The 21681-nt window shown below is 52.6% G+C and overlaps 1 protein-coding gene across 3 annotated transcripts in view; it reads left to right on the top strand.

Moving 5' to 3' along the window:
• Window positions 1–21681, top strand: part of NTM (neurotrimin) — a 356205-nt gene that overhangs the window by 21961 nt on the left and 312563 nt on the right. The window contains exon 1 of one of the 3 annotated variants that reach the window (XM_064634458.1): window positions 15052–15088. The exons of the other annotated variants lie outside the window; for them this stretch is intronic. Within the exon in view, the coding sequence (XP_064490528.1) occupies window positions 15067–15088 (22 nt within the window). The 5' untranslated portion in view covers window positions 15052–15066. Of the gene's footprint in view, window positions 1–15051; window positions 15089–21681 lie in introns of those variants that run through there. 3 annotated transcript variants of the gene reach the window in all.

The raw sequence follows: 21681 nt of genomic DNA on the forward strand, positions 1-21681 counted from the left end.
TTTTTTATTTTTTGAGGCCAAATTCCAGCTTCTGAAGTGCCTACCTCTCTTTCACTTCAATGGCAGCCCTTCACATTTATCCCAAGGCATAACATGGTCCTTACACTGTTTGAAATTAGATGCACTGATTAGAGCATCTCTCAGCCGCCGCTCTGCACCTCAAAGGACGACTCGGAGGAGAGGCTGGAAGTTGGAGCTGGGAGTATTTATGCACTCAGAATGTTGTTTCTTAGGGCTTCACACTTGTTGTAGCTCTCTACAAAGTGACCTGGAAATAGATGGCTGCTTGCAGGTGGTGAGAGGGAGGTGCTGGTGGGAGGTCGGTGATGACCGTGGGCCGTGGCTGGGGGGATGTCCAGGATTAAGCCAGAGAGGAGAGATGATCACACAGGGTCAGGTGGAGTTCTTGTTTTGGCCCTGGATTTTTCAGTAAGGCTGGTGAAACACTGAGAAAGGATCTCACTAAAAATCACTGCACCTGATACTCTGAGTTGAGAGTGATTGTGGCTCAGCCACGGAGATGCTCCAAGGGCTGGAGCCCCTCTGCTCTGGAGCCAGGCTGGGAGAGCTGGGGGGGTTCACCTGGAGAAGAGAAAGGTCCAGAGAGATCTGAGAGCCCCTTCCAGTGCCTAAAGGGGCTCCAGGAGAGCTGGAGAGGGACTTGGGACAAGGGTCTGGAGGGACAGAACAAAGGGGAATGGCTTTTCATGGACACAGGGCAGGGTTAGATGGGATATTGAGAAGGAATTCTTGTCTGTTAGGATGCTGAGGCCCTGGCACAGGTTGCCCAGAGAAGCTGTGGCTGCCCCTGGATCCCTGGAAGTGTCCAAGGCTGGGTTGGACAGGGCTTGGAGCAACCTGGGCTAGTGGAAGGTGTCCCTGCCCATGGCAGGGGGTAGAACAGGATGAGCTTTAATGTCCCTTCCAATCCATTCATTCTCTGATTCTATTCAGCATTTTCTGACGCCAGCAGCAACCTCAGCTCTGCTGCTCATCTCAGAGGTGCTCAGCACCCGTTGCAAGGGGGTGCAGCCCTCGCAGAGCTCTGTCTGGCAGTCAGGAATGTGTGTCTGGAGTGCTGTCTGCAGCCTCGTTAGGCGGCTGCTCCGACTGTAATCGCTCCTGGGAGAGACCTCCCTCGATTTCACACGAGTCAAAGCATCTTGTTGGGGAATTCAGTCACTTGTTCTGAGGGGGATTTATTCCTTTCCCCTCAGTGTTTTCCTGGGGAAGTTTTGTGTGCCACAGGGAGATGTGATGGAGAGGCCAGATGTTGGAGATGTGGGTTTGAGCTGATGGTACCTGGAGGTGCAGGATCCATGTGGGGCTTGGCAGAGGAGCATCACAAGTTCTGGCAGTGATGTGTTTTCCCCTTAGAAATACTTTCCCTTTTCTAAATGCTTTGTCACTAGGTGTGCAAATTTAATGTCAGCACTACAGATGGGGGAACTGAGCCCTGCAGGGGAAGGAGAATGTGTTTCACTGGGCTGGGGGCCACCAGTCCCACTCAGCTTGGGTGAAGGGACCTGTCTGGGAGGTAGAGTTGTGCCCAGGGGTCTGACCTGGGGGTAAATGGTGTGATCTAAGCTTGGAGACAGGCACTTACCACCACAATAACCTTTCAGCCTCCAAAAAGAATAAAGGCCCATCTGCCCTCTGAGGTGCAGCCCTGAAATGAGGGTGGAAATACATTGGATAGCTCTATTAAATCCAAGCCAGCAGCCACCCTGCTCTTAATGACCAGCCCTCGCTGTCCCTCTGGGTTGGAGTGATATTTGTCTGAATTGGTTTAGCTTTTAACCACGGCCAGAAAACCTGGGCTGATTGAGTTGCCTCGGGAAACGTTCAGCGCTCCTGTCAGTCACCGTGTGAGGCTGAGCTGTCATTTTGGGCTGAGCCTCCTCAATCCTCGCCTCGTCAGAACCCTGGAGTGGTGTGAGAGAGAACCTGTGATGGGCTGGGATGGATGAGATGATTCTCTGGTTAAAGCCAACGTTATTACAGGAGCAGTGAGTGTCCAAACACCACAGAAAGTGGGACAAGAGCTGGGGATGGAGGGACGAGATCTCTCTATCCAGTGGAGCGGGTTGTCCCTGGAAATGGAACACGAATAAGTAATCTGGATAAATAATGGAGCTGTCTGAGCTGTAACAATAAAGAATAAAAGTGCTGAGCATGGCTTGCTGTGATTTGTGGGGTCACACAGTCTGGGACAGCGGAGCCCTTGCTCCCACTGGTGAGCAGGAGCTCGGATCTCAAGAATGTCACAGAGATGACTTGTACTTGCCAGTGGGAGGAAACAGTCCCTGGTCCAGTTTATGCTGCTGCAACACGTTCATGGAGCCTGAGAGGTTGCAATGTCAGAGCCTGTGGATGAATGACCTTATAGGAATATTAAGGCTGGTGGGATCCCAGCTCATGTCACCCTGCAGTGAAGTTGGGCACCTGTGGGACCTCCTTCGTGGGTGAAGGCGATGGAGCCCTTCTGCAAGGGCTTCACGAGCCTTAAAGTTATTCCAAGTTCCCAAAAAATTCTTCTCTGCTGCAAATTAGGCTGTTTTGTTCTGCCTCTTTGAAGGGATGTGGCAAATAATTATTTGCCTCGTGCGTATGATATTTGTGGAAGGGAAGAGGGTTGTCAGTTCTTACTCAACCTTCTCTTTCTGTGACAAAGCAAACCCCAGCATCTTTCATCCTCCTCTGGAGTTGCCTGCATCTCTTCCCCCTTTCATTGCTATTCCCTGGATTCTCCCAGCACTCGTGGCTGGGACGTGCAATCAATCGCAGGGCATCGATCAGAGATGTGTGTCTTGCACTGTGGCAAACGCACTTCAGTTGATCTGAGCAGAAAGGGAACCTCCAGCTGCAGGGTTCAGGGCTGGGAAGGAAGATGACCCGTCAGCACAGGTCAGGGGGTAGGTGAGAATGTGTTTAGTTGCAGTGACTCAACCCTGAGCTTTCCAAAAGCCTGGTGTCCAGGTCGGGCTGAAGTCCTGCAGCTGAGCCCTTGCATTAAACACAGTGGAGCAAAACGACTCCCCTTTGTCCTTTTTACAACCCTCACATTGAGATTTGCCACCTTTTGTAGCCTGGTTGATGCCCCTGTAGTTCGTGGGCTGCTCTAACACTGTGGTCCTGGAGTTTCTTCTTCTCCTTTCTACATTTGTTTGATTTTTCCTCCCTAAATGTATCACATCACAGTTGTCCCTCTTGGATTTCCTACTGCTCCCTTCCAGAGGAGATTTGAGATTCTGGTCCTACCCTTGGAGCCCTCTCACCTCTCTCCTCCTGGCTGGGCATCATGTAGGAATTTTAATCAGCCTGGCCCTGTGATGCAAACAGTTAAATGCAAATGTTGGAGGGAGCAGGGCTCGGGACAGACCCTGGAGGAATCCTGCTGTAGGTTGCCCTCCTGGCATGGTTGTAAATAATAGATAAGAGCTCTTGGAGAGTGCTTTGTCAACGGGCTGTTCTCCCTCCTCCCCTCTGCCCCCAGCCCCAGCGATTACATCCACACCGAGCTTCCTCACTTTCCTCCCAGGTGCCACGTGGGACCGGCATCAGAAGCCTTATTAAAGTCAAGGTATATCATGTCTACAGCTTTCCTCTTATCCACCAAGTCTAGTTATCCTGTCAAGGCAGAAATTAGGTTGGTTTGACATGATCTGTTCTTGACAAACTCGTGTTGGTGGTGGATGTGGTTTTTTTTTTTCCTCACTTTATTAAATTCCCGGCCCTTACAAGCTATGATAGTTTCATCGGTTGTTTTAGTATCTTCCCAGTGATTGAAGTCGAGCTCATTGCCTACAGCTCCTGGGTTTTTTTTCCTTAAAGATATGAAGATTTCTTGCCCTCGCTGTTGGCCTCCACCAGCTCCCAAAAAGCAGCAGTGCTGGTGGCTTGGGGATGATTCTGCCCGATTTTTCATCACTCCCTGGAGACCTTCCTCCAGCTCTGCCAGCTTAATTTTTTTTAACCCCTCTTCCCACCCTGCCCCAGGGAAAACCATCTCCCTGTTAATGTGCATTTTGGAGCTGTCTTTGTACAGACACAATCACCCAGGGCAGCCAAGATCCCTGCCGTGTGCTTTCCTCTCCCGCTTGGTGACAGACCCAACATTCCTTTTCCCTTTCCTTTGAACAAATCCAAGAACCTTTTTGTTCTCCTCTCATGTCCCTTGCTAATTGAAACTTGTTTTGCATGTCAGTGCTGCTGACTTTATCCCTCTATGCCATTGTGATTCTCTTATACCCATCCCTAATTATCAGCCCTTGTTTCCATATTTTTTTTTCATGATTCCTTTTTTTATTCCCAGGTCTTTTGATGGCTCCAGATTCAGCCACAGCAGCCTCTTGCTGTGCTTCCTACCTTCCCTTTGCATGGGGATAGCCTGCTATTGTGTGTGTAATACAGTCTCTCAGGAACTGCAGGCTCTCCCCTTCTTTGTGGTTATTTTCCCAGGAGACCCCATCTACCAGCTTCCTGAATTTTTTTGAAATCTGGCTTTTGAAGTCCATTATCTGTATTCCATGGCTTTCCATTGGGCTGTGAACTCGATCTCTCACCCAAATTACCTTCTCCTTTAAAGCCTGCAGTCTGTCTTTGCTAGGCAGGAACCTCAGGCTTTTCCCTGGGCCTTCCCAAGTACTTCCCTTGGACATGGGCTTGGGGTACTCTGTCCTGCCATGTGTTTGTGCTTCAAGTACCATGTGTCCTTCTGTGCCTTGGTTCTTGGTTGGATAAGGGCTTCCCAGGGATGGAATCCCTTGGCTCTCAGCCTCTCCATGCTCTCCTTCTTTCATTTTGAGCTGGGAGCTCTCCTGGTTGTGTCCTGCTCCAGATGAGGATATCAGGCACTTTGTTGGCATCCTGGTCACTTCAGCTGGTTGCCCAAACCATGTGGCACGTTCCTCATGTGTCCAGCTCCTTGTAGGAAGGACTGGATGACTTCCCAAGCCTCCTGCATCAGTGCCCTGTGAACACAAGGTTTTGGTGGCTGTGACAAACCCCAGGGGCTGTGACAGGACCTGGACATGCTGCTTGTCACCGAGCCAGTGACTGTCAGAGCTGAGAAGGCAAAAATATCTTACACTTGACTCTGAACTTTAAGGCAGCAGATCTGGGTAAGCAAATCCCATCCTTCCTAAGGAAGATGTGTGGGGCTGCCTTGTCTGAGACCTTTAAATGTCAATAAAGGAATTCTGCACAGCCCACAAATCTTGGTGGGGAGCTGACAGGGACTGCAGTGCTGGGAGAACTGCCTGACTCTGGAGCTACTGCTGGCTCAGAGTGGGGACAAGACCTGTGGAGCAGCTGCAGTCACGAGCTGAGGGGTCACAGCAGGGCATGCTGATGGTTGCTGGAGCAGATCCATCAGCTTCAGTGAAGCAGGGGAGGTTTAGATTGGATATTAGGAAGGAATTCTTCCCTGTGAGGATGGGGAGGCCATGCCCAGGTTGCCCAGAGAAGCTGTGGCTGGCCCAGCCCTGGGAGTGTCCAAGGCCAGGTTGGACGAGGCTTGGAGCAACCTGGGCTAGTGGAAGGTGGAATGAGATGAGCTTTAAGGTTCCTTCCAACCCAAACCATTCTGGGATTCTATGACTGGGTGGTTTCTGTGGAGAGAGAAGTGAAGTCCCCTTTCCCATGGGATTTGTGGTAGCTGTTTGACAGCAGGAAAGGCCAGGCTGTTGCAGCTCAAGAGTGGTTCTCACAGGGCCTGGATGCACATGTGGAGATGCTGCAGAGTGGCTGGATGGCATCAAGAGGCACTCAGTGAAGTCTGAGTCTGCAACAACAGACCCAGGCTGAAATATCTTAGGAAAACAACCCTATTCCCTTCAAGTTTAGTATCAGAATAAGGGATTTACCTCTCCAGCAGTGACTGAGAAACCACCACGGCGTGGGCTTTGCTTGTGCTGGCACCAACTGTGGTGGAGTTAAACCCTGGCTGGCTCCTGTGCTGGGTTGGTGTTAAACACAGGGATTTTGGGGCTGAACCTCTCCCCATCTGCTCTTTGTAGCGTGGAAGGCTGATGCCTGACAAGCCACCCACAGAAGATGCACTTTGGCATCTCCATGGAGGTCATGGAGCTGGAGCTGGTGGCAGCAGGGCTGTGAGTGCCACAGGGGTGTCCCCACGTGCCAACACAGTGGCAGTGAACACATGGGCTCCCTGACAGATGCCTTCCCAAAACAGGCTGTCGTGTCCTCGGGGACGTGTCCCCAGTGCCCAGCTGTGACAGCTGCATGTGCTGCTGCAGGGGAGGCACAGGCACGGGTTTGGAGCTGGAAAACACATCCCAGAGCAGCCCAGGCAGATGTGCCACAGGGTGGGCTGGCCCTGCTGGGTCCTGCAAAGCCCCCTTGGACCTCTCCCCTCTGTCACAGAGCTGCAGTGCCTCCCATGAGGATATTAAATTTAATGAATGTCCAGAAATTATCATATCTGGGAAACACTCATTAATCTCTGTCTTCCTCCCTGGGTTTTATTGTCTTTGCCTCTTGTGAGCCCTCCTCTACTGTGGCCCTTTCTCTCAATTCATGTCATCTTCTTTCCACCCAGGTTTTGCCTCCCAGCCCTTTTGGCTTCCACTAGACCAGATTGCTCCAAGCCCTGTCCAGCCTGGCCTGGAGCACTTCCACAGATCTCAGTGGCCATTTGCAATGGATTACTTGAAGTATTTAGGTATTTATTTTGATACTTCAGCCAATACAGCAGCATGTGCAGTGGTCTGTAAGGAAAGGCTCTGGCTAACTGAGGAATAGCTTTGGATGAAAAGATCCAAGCTCCATCCATCCCATCCGGTCACACCGGTGGAGCACTGGGGACGAGTGGCTCCAAGCCTAATCTTGGATGTTTCCTAGAATGCTCCCAAGAATGTTCCCAAGGCATCCACCACCTCTCTGGGAAAACCATTCCAGTGTTTCACCACCCTCATCACAAAACCCTTCTTCCTGCTGTCACACACACCCTGGACTGTCCCTGCCCGGCGCAGGCGAGCGGCTTCACTCCTGCACGGAGGCTCCTGTCTGTTTGCAACATCCCTTCCCTGGAAGTTTTCCTGGCTGCCGAACACTCTGATTTGTAGAAGCTGAGCAAAACAGGCTTCTTAACTTAATGAGCAAACTAATTTGTCAGGCGGGGCCGTGGTGTTTCCCTCTGCAGTGCGGGTCCTCTCTGCCAGCACCGCACAGCTCGGGAACGGCGCGGTTGGGAATAGCCCGGCCCCATCAGCAGGGCTCTAATTTGGCACCAAGGCTCCTTCCACCACACCAAGATTTTTTTGTTTAATAAAGCATAAGACTGAACAGTTTGCTCTCACTCGTAGGTTTTGAAATACGCATTTAATTTGGGCTTAATGAGGAAAGTGTTGTGTGTTAAATTAAATGCTTCGTCATGGCTCTCCAGGACGGAGCTGCTGGGGGGGAGAGATGTTGGGATGAGTGAAGCTGGAAGGCCTCGGGGGGTGCTGAGGGCTAGACCTGGAATGATGAGGATGGACCTGCAAAACAGGAGGGAAAGGTAATAAAATCATAGAATAGTTGAGGTTGGAAAAGACCTTTAAGACCATTGTGTCCAGCTGTTCCCCCAGCACTGCTAAACCCACCACTAAGCCATGCCCCCAAGTGCCACATCCATATATTTTTTAAATCTCTCCAGGGTTGGCGAGTCCTTCATTGTCCTGCCTGGACTGGACAGCCCTTTCCATAAAGAAATTTTCCTAATATCGAGCTTAAATCTCCTCTGGAGCAACTTGAGGCCATTTCCTCTTGTCCTTGTGGTGAAACCCCAGGATGGGAATGGCTGCAGCAAAGGAGAGCAAAGAGCTGTGCAGAGGAATGACTTGAATTTTCCCAGTATTTTTAAGTGAAGGGGAGTTTTCCTGCCTGAGCCTCACCAACATCAGCAGAGCTGTTGCCTGGCTGGGCTCCCTAAGCTGGGGGTGCCAGGGGAGGAGGTCTGGACTGAGCTGCTCCAGAGATGCTCTGAAGGTCCTTGGAGGATGTGCAGAGCTGGGGTAGGGAGTGCAGGCAGTGTGTGCTGTGGAAAGGAAATGCCTGTTTTCAGGAATGCATGGCAGGAACAGCAGGTAAAGGATTTGGAGACCTTTAGCTGAAGGTGAGCACGAAGAGCCAGGGGTGTTGTTCCCCACTCCCTTGACTTGGAGCACATCACACCTATGGAAGGGCATGGGAGATCACAGAATCCCAGACTGGTATGGGTTGGAAGGGACCTTAAAGCCCATCTCATTCCGCCCCCTTCCAAGGGCAGGGACACCTTCCACTAGCCCGGGTTGCTCCAAACCCTGTCCAGCCTTGGACACTCCCACAGATCTCAGTGGCCGTTTGCAGTGGGTTATTTGAGGTATTTAGGTATTTATTTTGATAATTCAGCCAACAGAGCAACACATGCAGGGTTGCAGTGGTCTGTAAGGAAAGGCTCTGGCTAGCTGAGGATGAAAGGTCCTAAAGAGCCAAACTCCATCCATCCCCTCCAGTCACACCGGTGGAGCAGTGGGGACGAGTTCAGAGCCACTGCACAAATAAACTCTAATAGCTTTCCTCTTGCATTTGTGTTATTAGGGGGTTCGTTTGACTGGCATTATGATGATAAATGAAAAATGCTTTGCACCATTACGTTGGGCGCTAATGCGTAGTGGGAAGAATTTTCTACTCATTTAAAAAAAAAAAAGGAAAGAAGAAAAAGGCAGAGGGGGGAAAGTGATGGCTTTGTGCAGCTCTTTGCATGAAGCACAAACCTGCCACGTGTCCCCCCTTTGTCCCTCTGTTCTTGCTGGGTTGGGGCAGGAGGTCTGTGGACTGAGAACAGCCCTTGTAATGTGTAAATACACATCTCCACAGCTCGGGGTTGCTCCCATCCGGTGGGTTTTACTCCCTTCTGCACCTCATCCCACATCCCTGCAGGGTTTGGGATGCCCCCTCCAGCCCCAGGTATGAACCAAGAGCAGTGGCTGTGGCTGAGGGGAGCACTGGGCCTCCAAAAGCTTATCCAAAGTCTACAGCCAGCCTTGGAAGCCAAAGGAGGAGTCAGACAGTCCAAAGGCTTTCAAGCCGTGGAGCAAATTGAGTTCAGAGGGTCACTGTTACTCCCAGCTGCCACGACAGAAATCCCTAATGCACCGTATGCCAGCTTTCTCCAAAGCTCCGGCTGCTTTTTTATGAGGCATTGTCACTCTATTATCTGCCTCTGAGTTGGTCTTTAGCTCTTTAACCTCATGAGAAGGGAGGGAAAAGGAACCTTGAAAAGGGGGAAAAAATAAAGAGAAAACAGGACGCTCCGAGAGCAGCTTTTCATCCTCGGCCCCGGAGCCGTAATTGGGTGCTTGGCGAGAGCTTCTCTTGAAAGGGGCAGGTTTGAAATGTTCCGGGTGGGGGGAGAAGGGGCTCACTGTGCCCTTTTCGGCGGGGGGAAGGTGGATGTGAGGGGTTGGAGCTGAGCAGAGGCACTGGCATCAAACAGGGACTGGCAGTGTGCTGTCACCTGCTTTGGTCCCCTCCCCGGTGTGACCGCGGAGGCAGGTGAGGAAGGGACAAGGTGGGGATGGCAGGTAAGGCTTGGAGGGGGTGAGCCCCAGCCTGCAGCAGAGCAGGAGAGCTCAGTGTGGGGCTGTGGCGTGGGGTGGGTGCTGGCCTGGATGCATCACCCGTGGGTGCCTGAGTGCTGTCATTGTTTTTAGGGCTGGGGGTCCACGGTTCAGGCTGACAGGGAGGAAAGGATGGAGCAGAGAGATGAGCTCCTTGGTGCTCCTACCTGACCCTTTGGGGCAGTAGCAAAGGGGAGGTGGGATTCTCTCACAGAACAGAGGGAAACTGAGGCAAAGAGAGCGAGGATCAACCCCCCTCCCTACTAAATGGGAAGGGGAGGGGGAGCAGGGAGGGGCTACGGATTCACCACCCACCCGGCTCCTTCCAGCAGCGATTTGCTGCTCCCGGCCGGAGGCACCGCGGCACGAGACAGGGCTTTGCTCGGCACTGTCTCCTGCATGCTAAACACCCGGCTCCCTGCAGGATCCTGCAGCCTCCTGCACTGCTCTGCTGCAGAGGGGGTGGGGAGGCGGCTCCCGCCTTCAGCACAGCAGCGGGAGGATGGCAGGGAGTTGGGAAGCAGCAGGACAGAGCCCTCCTCCCCTGGACACATTCCTGTGGGTCCGTTTTCCCCCCAGAGCATCCCAGCTCGTGCCCGGTGTGTGCCCGACCCGTGTTGCTGCTGCAGCGTGACACACTCGCCCTGCAGGCACCTGCGACCCCAAATGTTGTGTTGCTGCCCGTCCCGTGGGCTTGTCTGGTTTTAATTCTGCTCCCCAGTGGGTGAAACTTTCCCCGAGTGGGGTTTGTGGGTGCTGGGTCCTGGTTTGACTTCCAAAAGCTCTTCCTGGGGATGTGGGAGAAGGGGTTGTCATATCCTGGCCAGGGTGCTGAGGTCACCATTGGCACCTAACCATGGGTGCACAGGGTGTCCTCTACATGTCAGTCACTCCTGTATCCACACTGAGACTTTGTAGGACAAGTTTCTTAAGGGGCACATTTGTATTCCTTCAGTTAAGTGAGATCTTCTATTCCTCCTGTTGGGAATCCATTGGGTTTCATGTCATATCTGGGAGCACATTCCCCTTTTCTCTTTTAAAATACAAAACCAGGTTCTTGGACTGCTCTTCTTTGCTCAGCTCCTCCTCCAAACCGACTTGGAGATGGTTTTCACCAGTGCTGGGAGCTGCTTGCTGAGGACCAGGGGTGGCTCAGTGTGGTCCCAGGCTGAGCTTTGGGACTGTGCTGGTCTCTGCTCTGCAGAAGTTCAAGGCAAATGAGCTGCTGAATGGACAGGGAGGAAAAGTCCTGAAGGCTTTTATCTTGTGAGAATCCTTCAGGAGAGCCAACTGTGGAGGTGTGGAGAGATCTGGGAAGGAGGGGATTGATGGGATGGTGTGTTTGAGAGGAGGTTCAGGCTCTTGGTGGATCTGTAGGGTGGAAAGAAACGGGCAGTTGCACAAGGAATAGCTGGAGCAAGGGAGAGGTCTGGGGGCCAGCAGGGACCCTTGAGCATGGTATCCCTCAGGGCTGGATCTCCACATCCCTAAATAAACTCCCAAGGCTGCAGCCTCTGTTTGGGTTTATTGGCACAGGAGGCTGCAGGGCAAGAGCACATGAGGTGGCTTTTGGTCTTCAGCAGCACATACCTGACATTTCCAAAGTGCTCCATATTTCTAAGCAAGCACCAGAAAACATCCAATTGTGCTTTTTCCTCCTTTCTAATAATTCCTCCTTTTCAGAGCTAAAGAATAGAGAGGCAGAGGACACCAAAAATAAAAATGGGGTGGTTTTTTAAAGAAGTTTTTATTCATGTCTAACAAAGAAACCTCCAAGGAAACATGTCTGGGTTTTTTTTGGGGAAAAAAGGCGTTTTGAATGGGGTGAGGGTAGAGAAGGAAAGAGAGATCACATTAAAAACTTCCACCAGCTCCAGTAATGAGATTAAGGAAGCTGCCAGATGAAACCATCTGCCTAATCTTTTACCCAGATCCGCTCTGTTCCCAACTCCCATCCAAGGATGGGAGCAAAGCCACTTTCTGCCATGGACTGGCCTGACAGGAGATGTTCAGGTGCCTGCCAGGGAAGGACTGCTCACTCCAGACACTGAGCTCCTCGCTGAGCACACGAGGAGAAGGGGGAAGGAAAAGGGGAAAAAAATAAAAAAAAAGGGAAAAAAAAAAAAAGAAAGGCACTCATAAAAAAGACAGTTTGACATTTTCTTGACTGTTTTGAAATTTTCCTAGCACAACAAGCTGTTTATCCGCCACTCCAGCTCTTATTGAATTAAAGTGTGGAGGGGGTGTTAGGAAGAAATCAATTCGTGCTCCATATGCTGCTCCGCCGGGGAACGTGGCTCTCTGCACACTATGGAATGTGTAGGGAAGGGTGGGGGAAGGAGAGATAAATCCATCAGCTAACAAGATAAGTGCCTTGTTCCTCCATCTGTTACTGCTGTGTCCTTATCTGGGATTGCAGCATGGCAGCAGTGATACATCTTGTGTCAGGTATTATATTCCAAATTCATATGAATGAATTTCCGTGCTCGGAGCGAGCCGCGATCCGGCCCTGCCGCGGGTGCGGGATTTGCCGCCGAGCCGCCGCCGCTCTGCCCGGCTCCTCTCCCGCCGTCGGAATTTGTGGCTCGGGAGGGATCAAACAGGGACAACAGCAGCTCGGTGAGGGGCTGGCAGAGCCAGGAGGAGGACCTGGAGTCTGGCCAGCCTCGCGATGCCGACGGGGTGGACATGTGCTGGACAGACAGGGAAATCAGCTGGGGAATGGAGCGTGTGTTTGGAGGCGGCAGGAGGGACAGGGGCTGGTCAGGGCTTTGCTTTCCTGCTGAGTCTCTTCAGGTGGAGCATCGACTGGGTTTAAAGGGGAGCAGGATAGGTTTAAACTGGATATTAGGAAGAAAGTAGTGGCTTCACACTGACGGAGAGTGAGGTTAGATTTGATATTGAGAAGAAATTCTCCCATGGGAGGGTGGGGAGGCCCTGGCACAGGTTGCCCAGAGAAGCTGTGGCTGCCCCAGCCCTGGAAGTGTCCAAGGCCTGGCTGGACAGGGCTCGGAGCAACCTGGGATAGTGGAAAGTGTCCCTGCCTGTGACAGGGGGTGGAATGAGATGGGCTTTAAGGTCCCTTGAAGCCAGGCCATTCTGGGATTCTCTGTGTTACAGCATCCTTGGGGTGTGTAGACTGTGCTCCAGCCCCCGTGTCCAGTGGGGAGCAGGGAGAGAGGCAGTGCCAAAGCACCCTTCACATCATCCTTAAATTGGGTTTTTTTAGAGGCATCACCCTCCACTCCTGCTGGAGGAGCCAGATTCCTGCCAGCTGGCCAAGTTTCTGGGAGCAGAGGCTGGATGGGCTGAATCCCCAGCCTGCTGTGTGACCATGGGGAGCTCATTCAGCTGTACATGCCCAGCTCCTGAGGGGCTGCTCTGCCCAGCTCCAAACACATCCACCGACTTTCTCCATGGTGCTTGTGTTGAAAATCAATTTATCCTTGGACTGGGATCAGACCTGTGCTGGATTCAGTGGCTCAGTGTGAGATGAGCCAGGCTTTTCAGAGCTGGGAGCTGCTCTCAAAGTCGAGTCTTGTGGCTAATCCTGGTGCACTCATAATTGAATGTGCAAACAAAAGCTGCCGAGGAGTTTTTTGGTGGTCTTAAAAACCCTGGTGTCTGTATAACCAGTCACTGTCTGAAATGTTGGTCCCTACAATCATCCAGCGAGCTTGGTGTCTGCAGAGCAGTCTGCAGGTTTAAATCAGAGTCTGGCTGGGATGCAGGGGGAGTTGGAAAAGCCATGGCATCATCCCGGGGGGAGGAGCAGCAGCAGCAGTTGTTCCTCTGTGGTTTTGGACACTTTTGTGTTTGCTGTTGTGCCAGTTTTTCCTAGAGAGGACACTGTGGAGAATCAGAAAGTTTAACCAGGGAACAGGAATGAATCTAAGTCATCCCTAACTGGCCATACTCCACTGAGTCTCTCCTGACCTGCAAGCCCTTGGGTTGCCCTCAAGGACCTGCTGCCACTGAGGAGATGAATTAAGTCTGCACAGCTCACAGGCAGCTTCACAGAGGGTTTTCTCTCTGTCTCTTGGCTCTGGAAATGAGATTTTCCTGCCTGAAAAAAAAAAATCACAGAAGTTTGTTGCACAACTGGGCTGTGGGAGGTTAGAGAGACTGCTGAAGGTCAGAGCCAAATCCCAACCTTTGCTGGGGGCTTTGGAGCTGGGTGATTTATTTTGGGCCAGTTTTCAGTCTGGGTTTGTGTTTTCTAGCGGAAGGCACAGACTGTGGCACCGTTCCCAAGCCAAGAATTTAGAAACCTGTTTTTAGACATAAAATCTAATTTGGAATTAAAGCACAGGAATTGCTGATACACTCGTGGGAATAATCTGTGCCTGGATCTTATTTTCTGCTTCTTGTGTGTGTTTGACTCCTTTGAGTAACATCCATGCAGAGGGATCACTTGGGGTGATGTGTAGGGCTGGAAGAGAGACAGTGAGACGAGTCAGTCATTACCAAAACCTTTGGAAAGAGAGACAGTGAGATGTTGCCATTAAGCACCCGGTTCCTGAGCATCCCTATTGCCTGGGACTGGGATTTGGGAAGAATTCAGCCTCTCTGATTAAATGGTGGATGTTCAAATGGGCTTGGTGGGGTGAGGCAGCAGGAGATGAAGTTGCCTTTCTGCTGCTGAGGATATCGGTCCAGGTGGCCCTGGGGTGCAGAGGGATGTGGGAGATGAAGCAGCAATAAAAGCAGGACTTGGGCCTTTTTTCTGGTGGTCTTTTCCTCTCCTTTTGTGCCTCTGAATAAAAGGAATGAAAGCGAGAGCGCTTATCTTTGCTGGGGAAAGAGCACGTTTCACTTGCAGAGCAGTCAAAAGTTTCAGGAAAGAGTCGGGAACAGGACCCCGAGCTCAGCTCGCCCTGGGTTCCCTCAGAGCATGGGAGGCACAGTTTGATCTTGAAATATCCTCTCTGAACCCGCTCTCAAGCTGAAAAGGCAGAGAGATGCCTGCGGGAGAAGCGGGAGCGCCGTGCCTGCCCTGCCTGCGGGACAAAACGCAGCTCCAAAGCCAGGGCTGAGCCAGCCAGGTGTGCCGGAGCCAGAGAGGATCTTTTTTCTCATTCCCACCTTCTTGTTCTCGAATAAAGATGCTATTTTTATTTTTCCTTCTGTTTAGCCCCGATGGGCTTAACCCATCTCTGCAGAGGCACTGAAATCCCAGCTCTAATTTCAATTAAGAGCGCTCCTTTTGATTGCAGCCCGGGCTGGGGTTTGGGATCTATTCCTAATCCCTATATTAGCACTGATTCATCTCTTCCACGAGTATTATCATCAGCGGCCCTTAGGGAAGGGAGGGGAGGGATCTTTCGGGAGGATAAATACCATTTGTTTGTGTTTGTGTTAGCTTCCACGCCGCATCCTGATTACATCCCGCATTTTGACACAACAATTATTATTAATTTCCCGGCGTCTGCGTTTGGATTCTCGCCGACACAAAGGGAAGATGACGGATAATGTCAGGCTCGGTAATTGGGTGGGGGAGGGATGGAGAAGGATGGGAGTGGGGGGGAGAGATGAGATATTATTAGATTGCAGTTCTCGGTGTGGAGCGGGGAAGGTGTTTCTCAGCAGATGTTGGCACCGGCTCTTTATCCGGAACGATTGTCTGGGACACGCTCGGCTCCCTCACCCCTGCCCCTCTCTGCCCTCTTCCACACAGAAATCCCATTAGCTCTTTATTGTGGGAATTGGCTTTTCCAGAGAGCCCAGCTTTCTGCTCCGGCGCTGCCGTCTTGGCAATTAACTTGGCCGAGGGGAGCCCCGGCCGGGAACAGCGAGAGCGCTCTGCTCCGTGGGACAGGGGTTTGGGAAAGCCCAGGTGGGTCTGGATCCCTCCCATGGTGGGGTGTAAGGAGCTGGTGCCCATTGCAGGAGCTCCTGGGAGCTGCCCAGTGTCTCTGTGGGCAGAGCCAAGGTGGGAACCCACCGGTCCTGCCTCCTTGTTTCAAAGATGTTGTCCACGACCCTTGACATCCAACCTTGACCCCGAGTGCTGGATTCTTGGCTGGGGGAAAGGTAGAAGATGATGAGCAGAAAGGCAGTGGAGAGACATTGCTGGTGAAGAAATCAGAGCAGGGCACATGCCCAGGTGCCCCACTGTCCTTGGTGCTGGAGATTTTTGATAACTGCCTTCTCTTTTCCTTCATCTGGGGAATTGCAGTAGGACCAGTGTGTTGGGCACATCCCAGGGGATGCAAAATCCAGAAAAATACTCAGAAAATCCCTTCTTCAACAGCAGGTGTGCAGAGACCCCCTTCTTCTCCCAGGTCTTGCATCTGTCACCTGGTCGCTGACTCGTGCTGGGTCATTCCTCACTGGCACAGGCTGTCCAGAGAAACTGTGGCTGCCCCATCCCTGGAAGTGTCCAAGGCCAGCTTGGATGAGGCTCTGAGCAACCTGGGATAGTGGGAGGCGTCCCTGCTCATGGCAGGGGGTGGAATGAGATGATCTTTAAGGTCCCTTCCAGCCAGTTCTGGGCTTCGGATTCCTGGTGGTATCTGAAGCAAGGTGCTGGAAGGTCTCCTGCCCTTCCCGTGTCTCGGTGTTGCCTCATCCCTCCTGCAGTGTTTGTGTCTGTGAAGCACTGCCTGGCTCATCCCCTGCTCTCACCATGCGGAAGGAGCTTTGACTTCAAGCTGGGAAAATAATAAATAAACCAAAGGATCTAACTGTGATTCTAACAGTGAGCATCGATTGCCGGGGCCGCTCCTGGAACACGGAGAGGTGCTTGTGATGGAGGGGAGGCTGCAGGAGAGGGGGAACAGATGGGTCTTTGAACCTTTGGGGAACCTTCCTCCTCTTCTTTATAAATCTGGGCAGGGCAGGGGATGTGCTGGAATAGCTTTTTCTCCCCAGCACAGGTAGGAAGATGGTCATGGAGTGGCTTGGGTGGGGGGTTGGCAGGGGAGGAGGGGACCTGCAGCCCCGGGAGGTTTTAGAAATGAGATTCTCTGGCTCCAACTGGAGCCCAACAGGGATCTGGGAGATGAGCAGAAGTGCTGCTGGTGCCTGACCCTCGCTGGGGTTGGAAAGTGCCTTTGCAGCCGTGCTTGGAGCAGCAGCACAAGGTCAAACTGTGTCTCTGCCCGAGAGAGGGCCAAGCACATTGACCTTGTAACATGTAAATTGTTCAGAAGGGGGGTAGGAGTGGCTTTTGTTGTTTAACATTTGAGCTTTGGCCGTGCCTGGCATCCACAGTCGGTGCTGGGCCCCATCCCTCTGTGCTGGCCCCTGGGCTGGATGTGCAGTGAGCATCCTTCAGTCTGGGACAGGAGCAATGCTCTGTTTCTTGGATTGGTGGTTCTTTCGTTACCCATGCCCTGCTCTGACACAGCCAAGGCCCTCTGCTTGTGCTCCTTCCCTCTGCATGGGGTCCTGTCCATCCCAAGCCCTCTCCCTCAGCCTGCCCAGACCAAGCCCTGGCTCTCCTTCATCTCTGCCATGCAGGTTTTCCCTGTAAGGAGGAGAGGACAGGATCATGGGGGCCTCCAAATCAGCTTGCTGAGGAGCTGAGCCTTCCCAGTTATCCTGCAAAGTGTTTAACCCTTGAGGACCTGCTTCCAGGCCTGGCAGCTTTCACAGAGAGGGACATCTGGTCCATCCCAGTGATGTCAAGTCCGTTGGATGCCAAGAGCTGTGTTACTTGGAGGTTGCACCTGACCACTGGAAGGGTTACATGGATACCAGATAGGAAGTATTCAAGGCCAGGTTGGACGGGGCTTGGAGCAACCTGGGCTAGAGGAAGGTGTCCCTGCCCACGGCAGGGGGTGGAATGAGATGAGATTTAAGGCCCTTCCAACCCAAACCATTCTGGGATTCTGTGATCTGCGTGTTGAGGTGTCACACTCTGAGCAGGGACTCACACATGGGGCTCCCGGCCTTGGTGGGGCAGAACTGTCATGGCAGAGGGAGACCCTCATCCTGGGATCTCCGAGTGCTGCCCATGGAGAGGAGCAGAGGGTGCTTTTGAGAGCTTTTTATTGAAGTGGGGCTGCTTGCCCTGCTGCCCAGCAGCTGCTCTGGCCGCCACACAAAGCTGGGCTTGCTGGAGCTTTGTCTCCTCCAGCCACGCAGAAGGGGCTTTGGGATGAACCAAGCAGCTGGGCTGGGCTTGCAAAGGCAGGGTGACCCTGCACCAGGGATGGGATCCTGGTCTGGAAAGAGAATTAAGGGATTTTGTTTGGGTTTTGCCCCTTCTGACAGCTTGTTGTGCGAGCAAGGGGTGGAAGCACCACCTGGGTGTAGTTGTGAAGCATTTACCTACGGGTTGGAATGGACTTGGCTCGATGAAAGGAATGGACCTGATGCTTTGCTCTGAAATTGGGCCAAATCACAAGCTCTGGAGCCAGTTGATGGAATTAAAGAACACTTATTCATCGTGATATTTAGTCTTTTTGGAAGCAAGACCAGCTGGAAGGGCAAGAAGGGCTGAGTTAGGCAGGGGTGATGCAGCGTGGTCCCTGTGTGTGCCGGGACCTGGGGGATGAGGAGCAGCTTGGTCCTGGCCGTGTGATCCTGGCCAAGCCCCTTCTCCATGTTTTCCCCTCTCCAACTTTGATCTTTTCTCTTCAGCCTTTAAGCACTTCCAGCCGTGGATTTGTGTGTTCAATATCCAGCCCAATTCCTGTGGTGTTGCTAAGGGTTAGCATAATGGCAATAGTAAGGCAGGGAATTATCAGAGACCTTATCAGCACGGGCAAACCTGAACTTTTCTCCATTTTTCCCTTTCACCCCAAAAGCAGGACGGGCTCTCTGTGCACTGTGACCTGTAGGTGCTGGAGCCAGGCCACGGGGTCATCTCATAGGATGGCAAATCCTTTGTCCTTAGAACAATAAATCCGGTGTTTCATTCCCCCTCTTGCATCTTTTTATGTCCATTTGCACATTGAAATCTCTTCAGCTGACTCCTGCCAGTCTTTACAAAAAGCTTTTGTTGCTTCAGATGTTTCAAAGATTGCAGGGTTGCCCATCAACCCGAAAGCTTTCCTTGTAAGCAGCTCCAGCTCTGCAGAAGGCAGTGGGAGGGAGGGGAATGTATTGGGAAGAAATGGGCAAGGGAGGCAAAAAAAGAAGGGGTTTTGTACCCTGTTCTCCTGGGGAAAGCATTTTTTTATCTCTAAATCTGTGTAATTGATGCTCAGATACTCTGGTGATGAGTGCCTTAGAAATGCATCTGCAGTAATAATCTAATATCCGTTTGTTAGGGCTCCAAGGAAATCTAATAATACTGATGCTTTGCCTAATAGAGCTCCTTTCATCCCAGGATAAAATGCAAGGAGTCCGTGATGGAAAAGACCAATTTTAGGTCGTGCAGTTCATCTCCCTTCCAATGCAAAGTCTCGAGGTGTTTTACAGACATTAAATAATTAAGGAGAAGTTATGGCCGGGGAGGCAGCTAGGTGGGGAAAGCAGCAGCTGGGGAGCTCCTGGGTGTGCTGCCAGGACGGGAGCTGGGAGCCTGTTGGCACATTCCCATCCTGCTCCCACAGCGAGGTGAACCAGGAGCACTGGGTTTGATTGGGGCTGGGCAGAGGTGAGGCCCAGCCTGTGGGATCCTGGCCAGCCCAGCTGGGCACTGCTGTGCTGGGTGATGGTGATGAGTGTTCCAGGACATCCTCCCTCCTGGATGGGCATTTATCACTGGCATCGGGATTCAAGGCTGGCTGTGCCAGCCAGGGTAGAGCAGCAGCTTGGTGGCTGCAGGCAGGACTTCATCTCCTCACTGACTGCCCACGTGAGGAATGGAAGACAGTGACGGGTGACAGAGCTCACCTGAGCTGGAAGCCAAGGTGTCCCTTCTGCAGGAGCAGCTCCAAAGAGGAGCTGTGACGGGATTTTCCAGTTGACCAGCAGCTCCTGGCATGAATTGTAGCAGAAGAATCTCCCTCAGTTCGTGCTGGTTGCAATCAGTTCTTATCAGTTGGTTATTTTTTTAAAGAAACCAGGGTAAGGGCTGGCTTTATGTTTGCCAGTGATGCTCTTTGGCTTCACCCCACAAGGGAGTGGGACCAGCCCTGGATTCAGGTTCCTCCACGCTTGATCCAAGTCAGGGATGACCCCAGCAATTTTGACACGGGAAGCAGTGCCATGGAAGGTTTTCTTCCCAATACATTCACCTCCCTCCCACTGCCTTCTGCAGGGCTGGAGCTGCTTGAGAGGAAAGCTTTCGGGCTGATGGGCAACCCTGCAATCTTTGAAACATCTGAAGCAACAAAAGCTTTTTGTAAAGACTCCCTCCTAATAGCTCTGATTGCCCACGGATCAGGCAGGATCCAGCCGGTGGGACTCTCCTTCCCCCTGGGGCTTAGTGGGGAGAGCAGCCGGGACATCGGCGGGTCCTGCAGGGCTCTGGCTGCTGTCAGCTTTATCCTGTTGTGTCTCCACGTTCCCCGGGAGGAGAGTGGCAGGAGGGTGGGATTTGGGGATTTGCAGAATTAACGATATCTGCAGTGAGGCTCCTGCCCCTGCGGCTCCGTGCGGAGCGGAGCCGGCGGCGAGGGGAAGTCACCGGTGACCGCTCCCCCGGCTCTGCCCTCCTGTAAATAACCTGAGATGGAAATGTCAAGCCCCGAGCTCCTAAAGCCAGGCTGGAGGAGGGGATGAGCACAGGGAAATGTGTGTGTTGGTGTGGGAGGGCGAGATATGGAGAGAGTGATGGAGGGAGACAGTTGGTGCGTGACGGAGACGAAACCCTGGGCAGGGAGGGCTGGAGCCGATCCCCTCCACAGGGGAGCTCTCAGGAAGGTGCCTGAGGGACTCTGAGGATGGGAGGGTGTGTGCTGGCTTGTGCAGTGCCTCTGCCTTAGGGTGTCCTCCCTGTGACTGTGGTCCCAGCTGCCTTCCACTCCCAATGCTGAGCCTCAGGGAAGGGATTTTCCAAGTTAAACACGGAGATGTGTCCTTTTATCCACACAGAAATCCAGTGTGGAGGGATGGCTGCTCCTCTTCCCCTGGCCGCCTCCTCTGGAAAGAGAGTCTCCTCCTGGCCCTTTGCCTCTCTGCTGGGAGTGCTAATTAAAGGGCCAATTAGTGTTCAAGGTCAATTGGGTTTGCACACTCGCTCCAGTAGGAATTGGAGGGAGCCCATCTCCTCATTTTGGGAGGTGAGAGGATGCTCCCTCTCCATCACCCCCCAGCAGCCTGGCAGTGCCCTGTGCACATCTGGACTGCTGCTGTGCACATCTGTGCAGCGCTCACAGGGATGATGGGAAGCGACGGGGAGAGGGGAGAGGGGAGGACCTCTGCCATGGTGCCCACAGGGCTTGCTAATGGGGAGTGAACTCAGAAACAGTCAAACAGGAGGAAAAAAACCCCAGATTTGTGAGGTGATAGGGAAATGAAGGTTTGGAGTTGTTCCATTTGTGTTTAAGCAGCAGAGCTGGGGGTGGTTTTGCTGCAGTGGACAGTGGTAGGTCGAGGAGAGGGCAGGAGCCAAACAGCCCATGCCCACATTCCTCAGGAGCATCCTCATCCTCACTTCCTGCTGCTGAATGTTGCTCCAGCCCCTCCAGTAATCCAGACAGGAGCACTTGGCTGTGTCTGGGGGTTGTGATGGCAGTCAGGGGATGCAACATCCTCCCCGGGAATCGGTGTGTGCAGGGATAGGACTGGCAGCTCAGGTGCAACGTGGCTGGATGCTGCACCATCCCAGCTGGCCTGAAAATTTGGCTTTTTTGGGTCTGGGACAGGCAGCAGAGCCAGCTTTCCATGGCTGCCTCAAGTGCAAAGGCACAGGGAAACACCTGTATGTGGTTCTCTCCCAGCCCTGGGTTCCCTGTCAGGTGGGCTGTGCTCTGGGACCTCTGTCTATGCATGGAAAAGATTTTGTTCCCAAGGTGGGGGTCACCCTTCTGCCCAGCCAGCATTCCCACAGCCCCCCATGATGCTGTCAGGATTTTGGGCGCAAAACAAGGAGCAGACAGAGCAGGAACCTTCCCAGCAGCTGATGTGGGACACGAGTACTTTGTATTCCCCCCATTCTAAAAATCCCCGTGGATGCAGAAATATCCTTCCAGGAGTGTGCACCTGCCCTGGGAGACCCAGGCACGTCCACCATCCC

Source organism: Pseudopipra pipra, chromosome 23 (assembly GCF_036250125.1).
Source record: "Pseudopipra pipra isolate bDixPip1 chromosome 23, bDixPip1.hap1, whole genome shotgun sequence".
NCBI classification, from domain to species: Eukaryota; Metazoa; Chordata; class Aves; order Passeriformes; family Pipridae; genus Pseudopipra; species Pseudopipra pipra.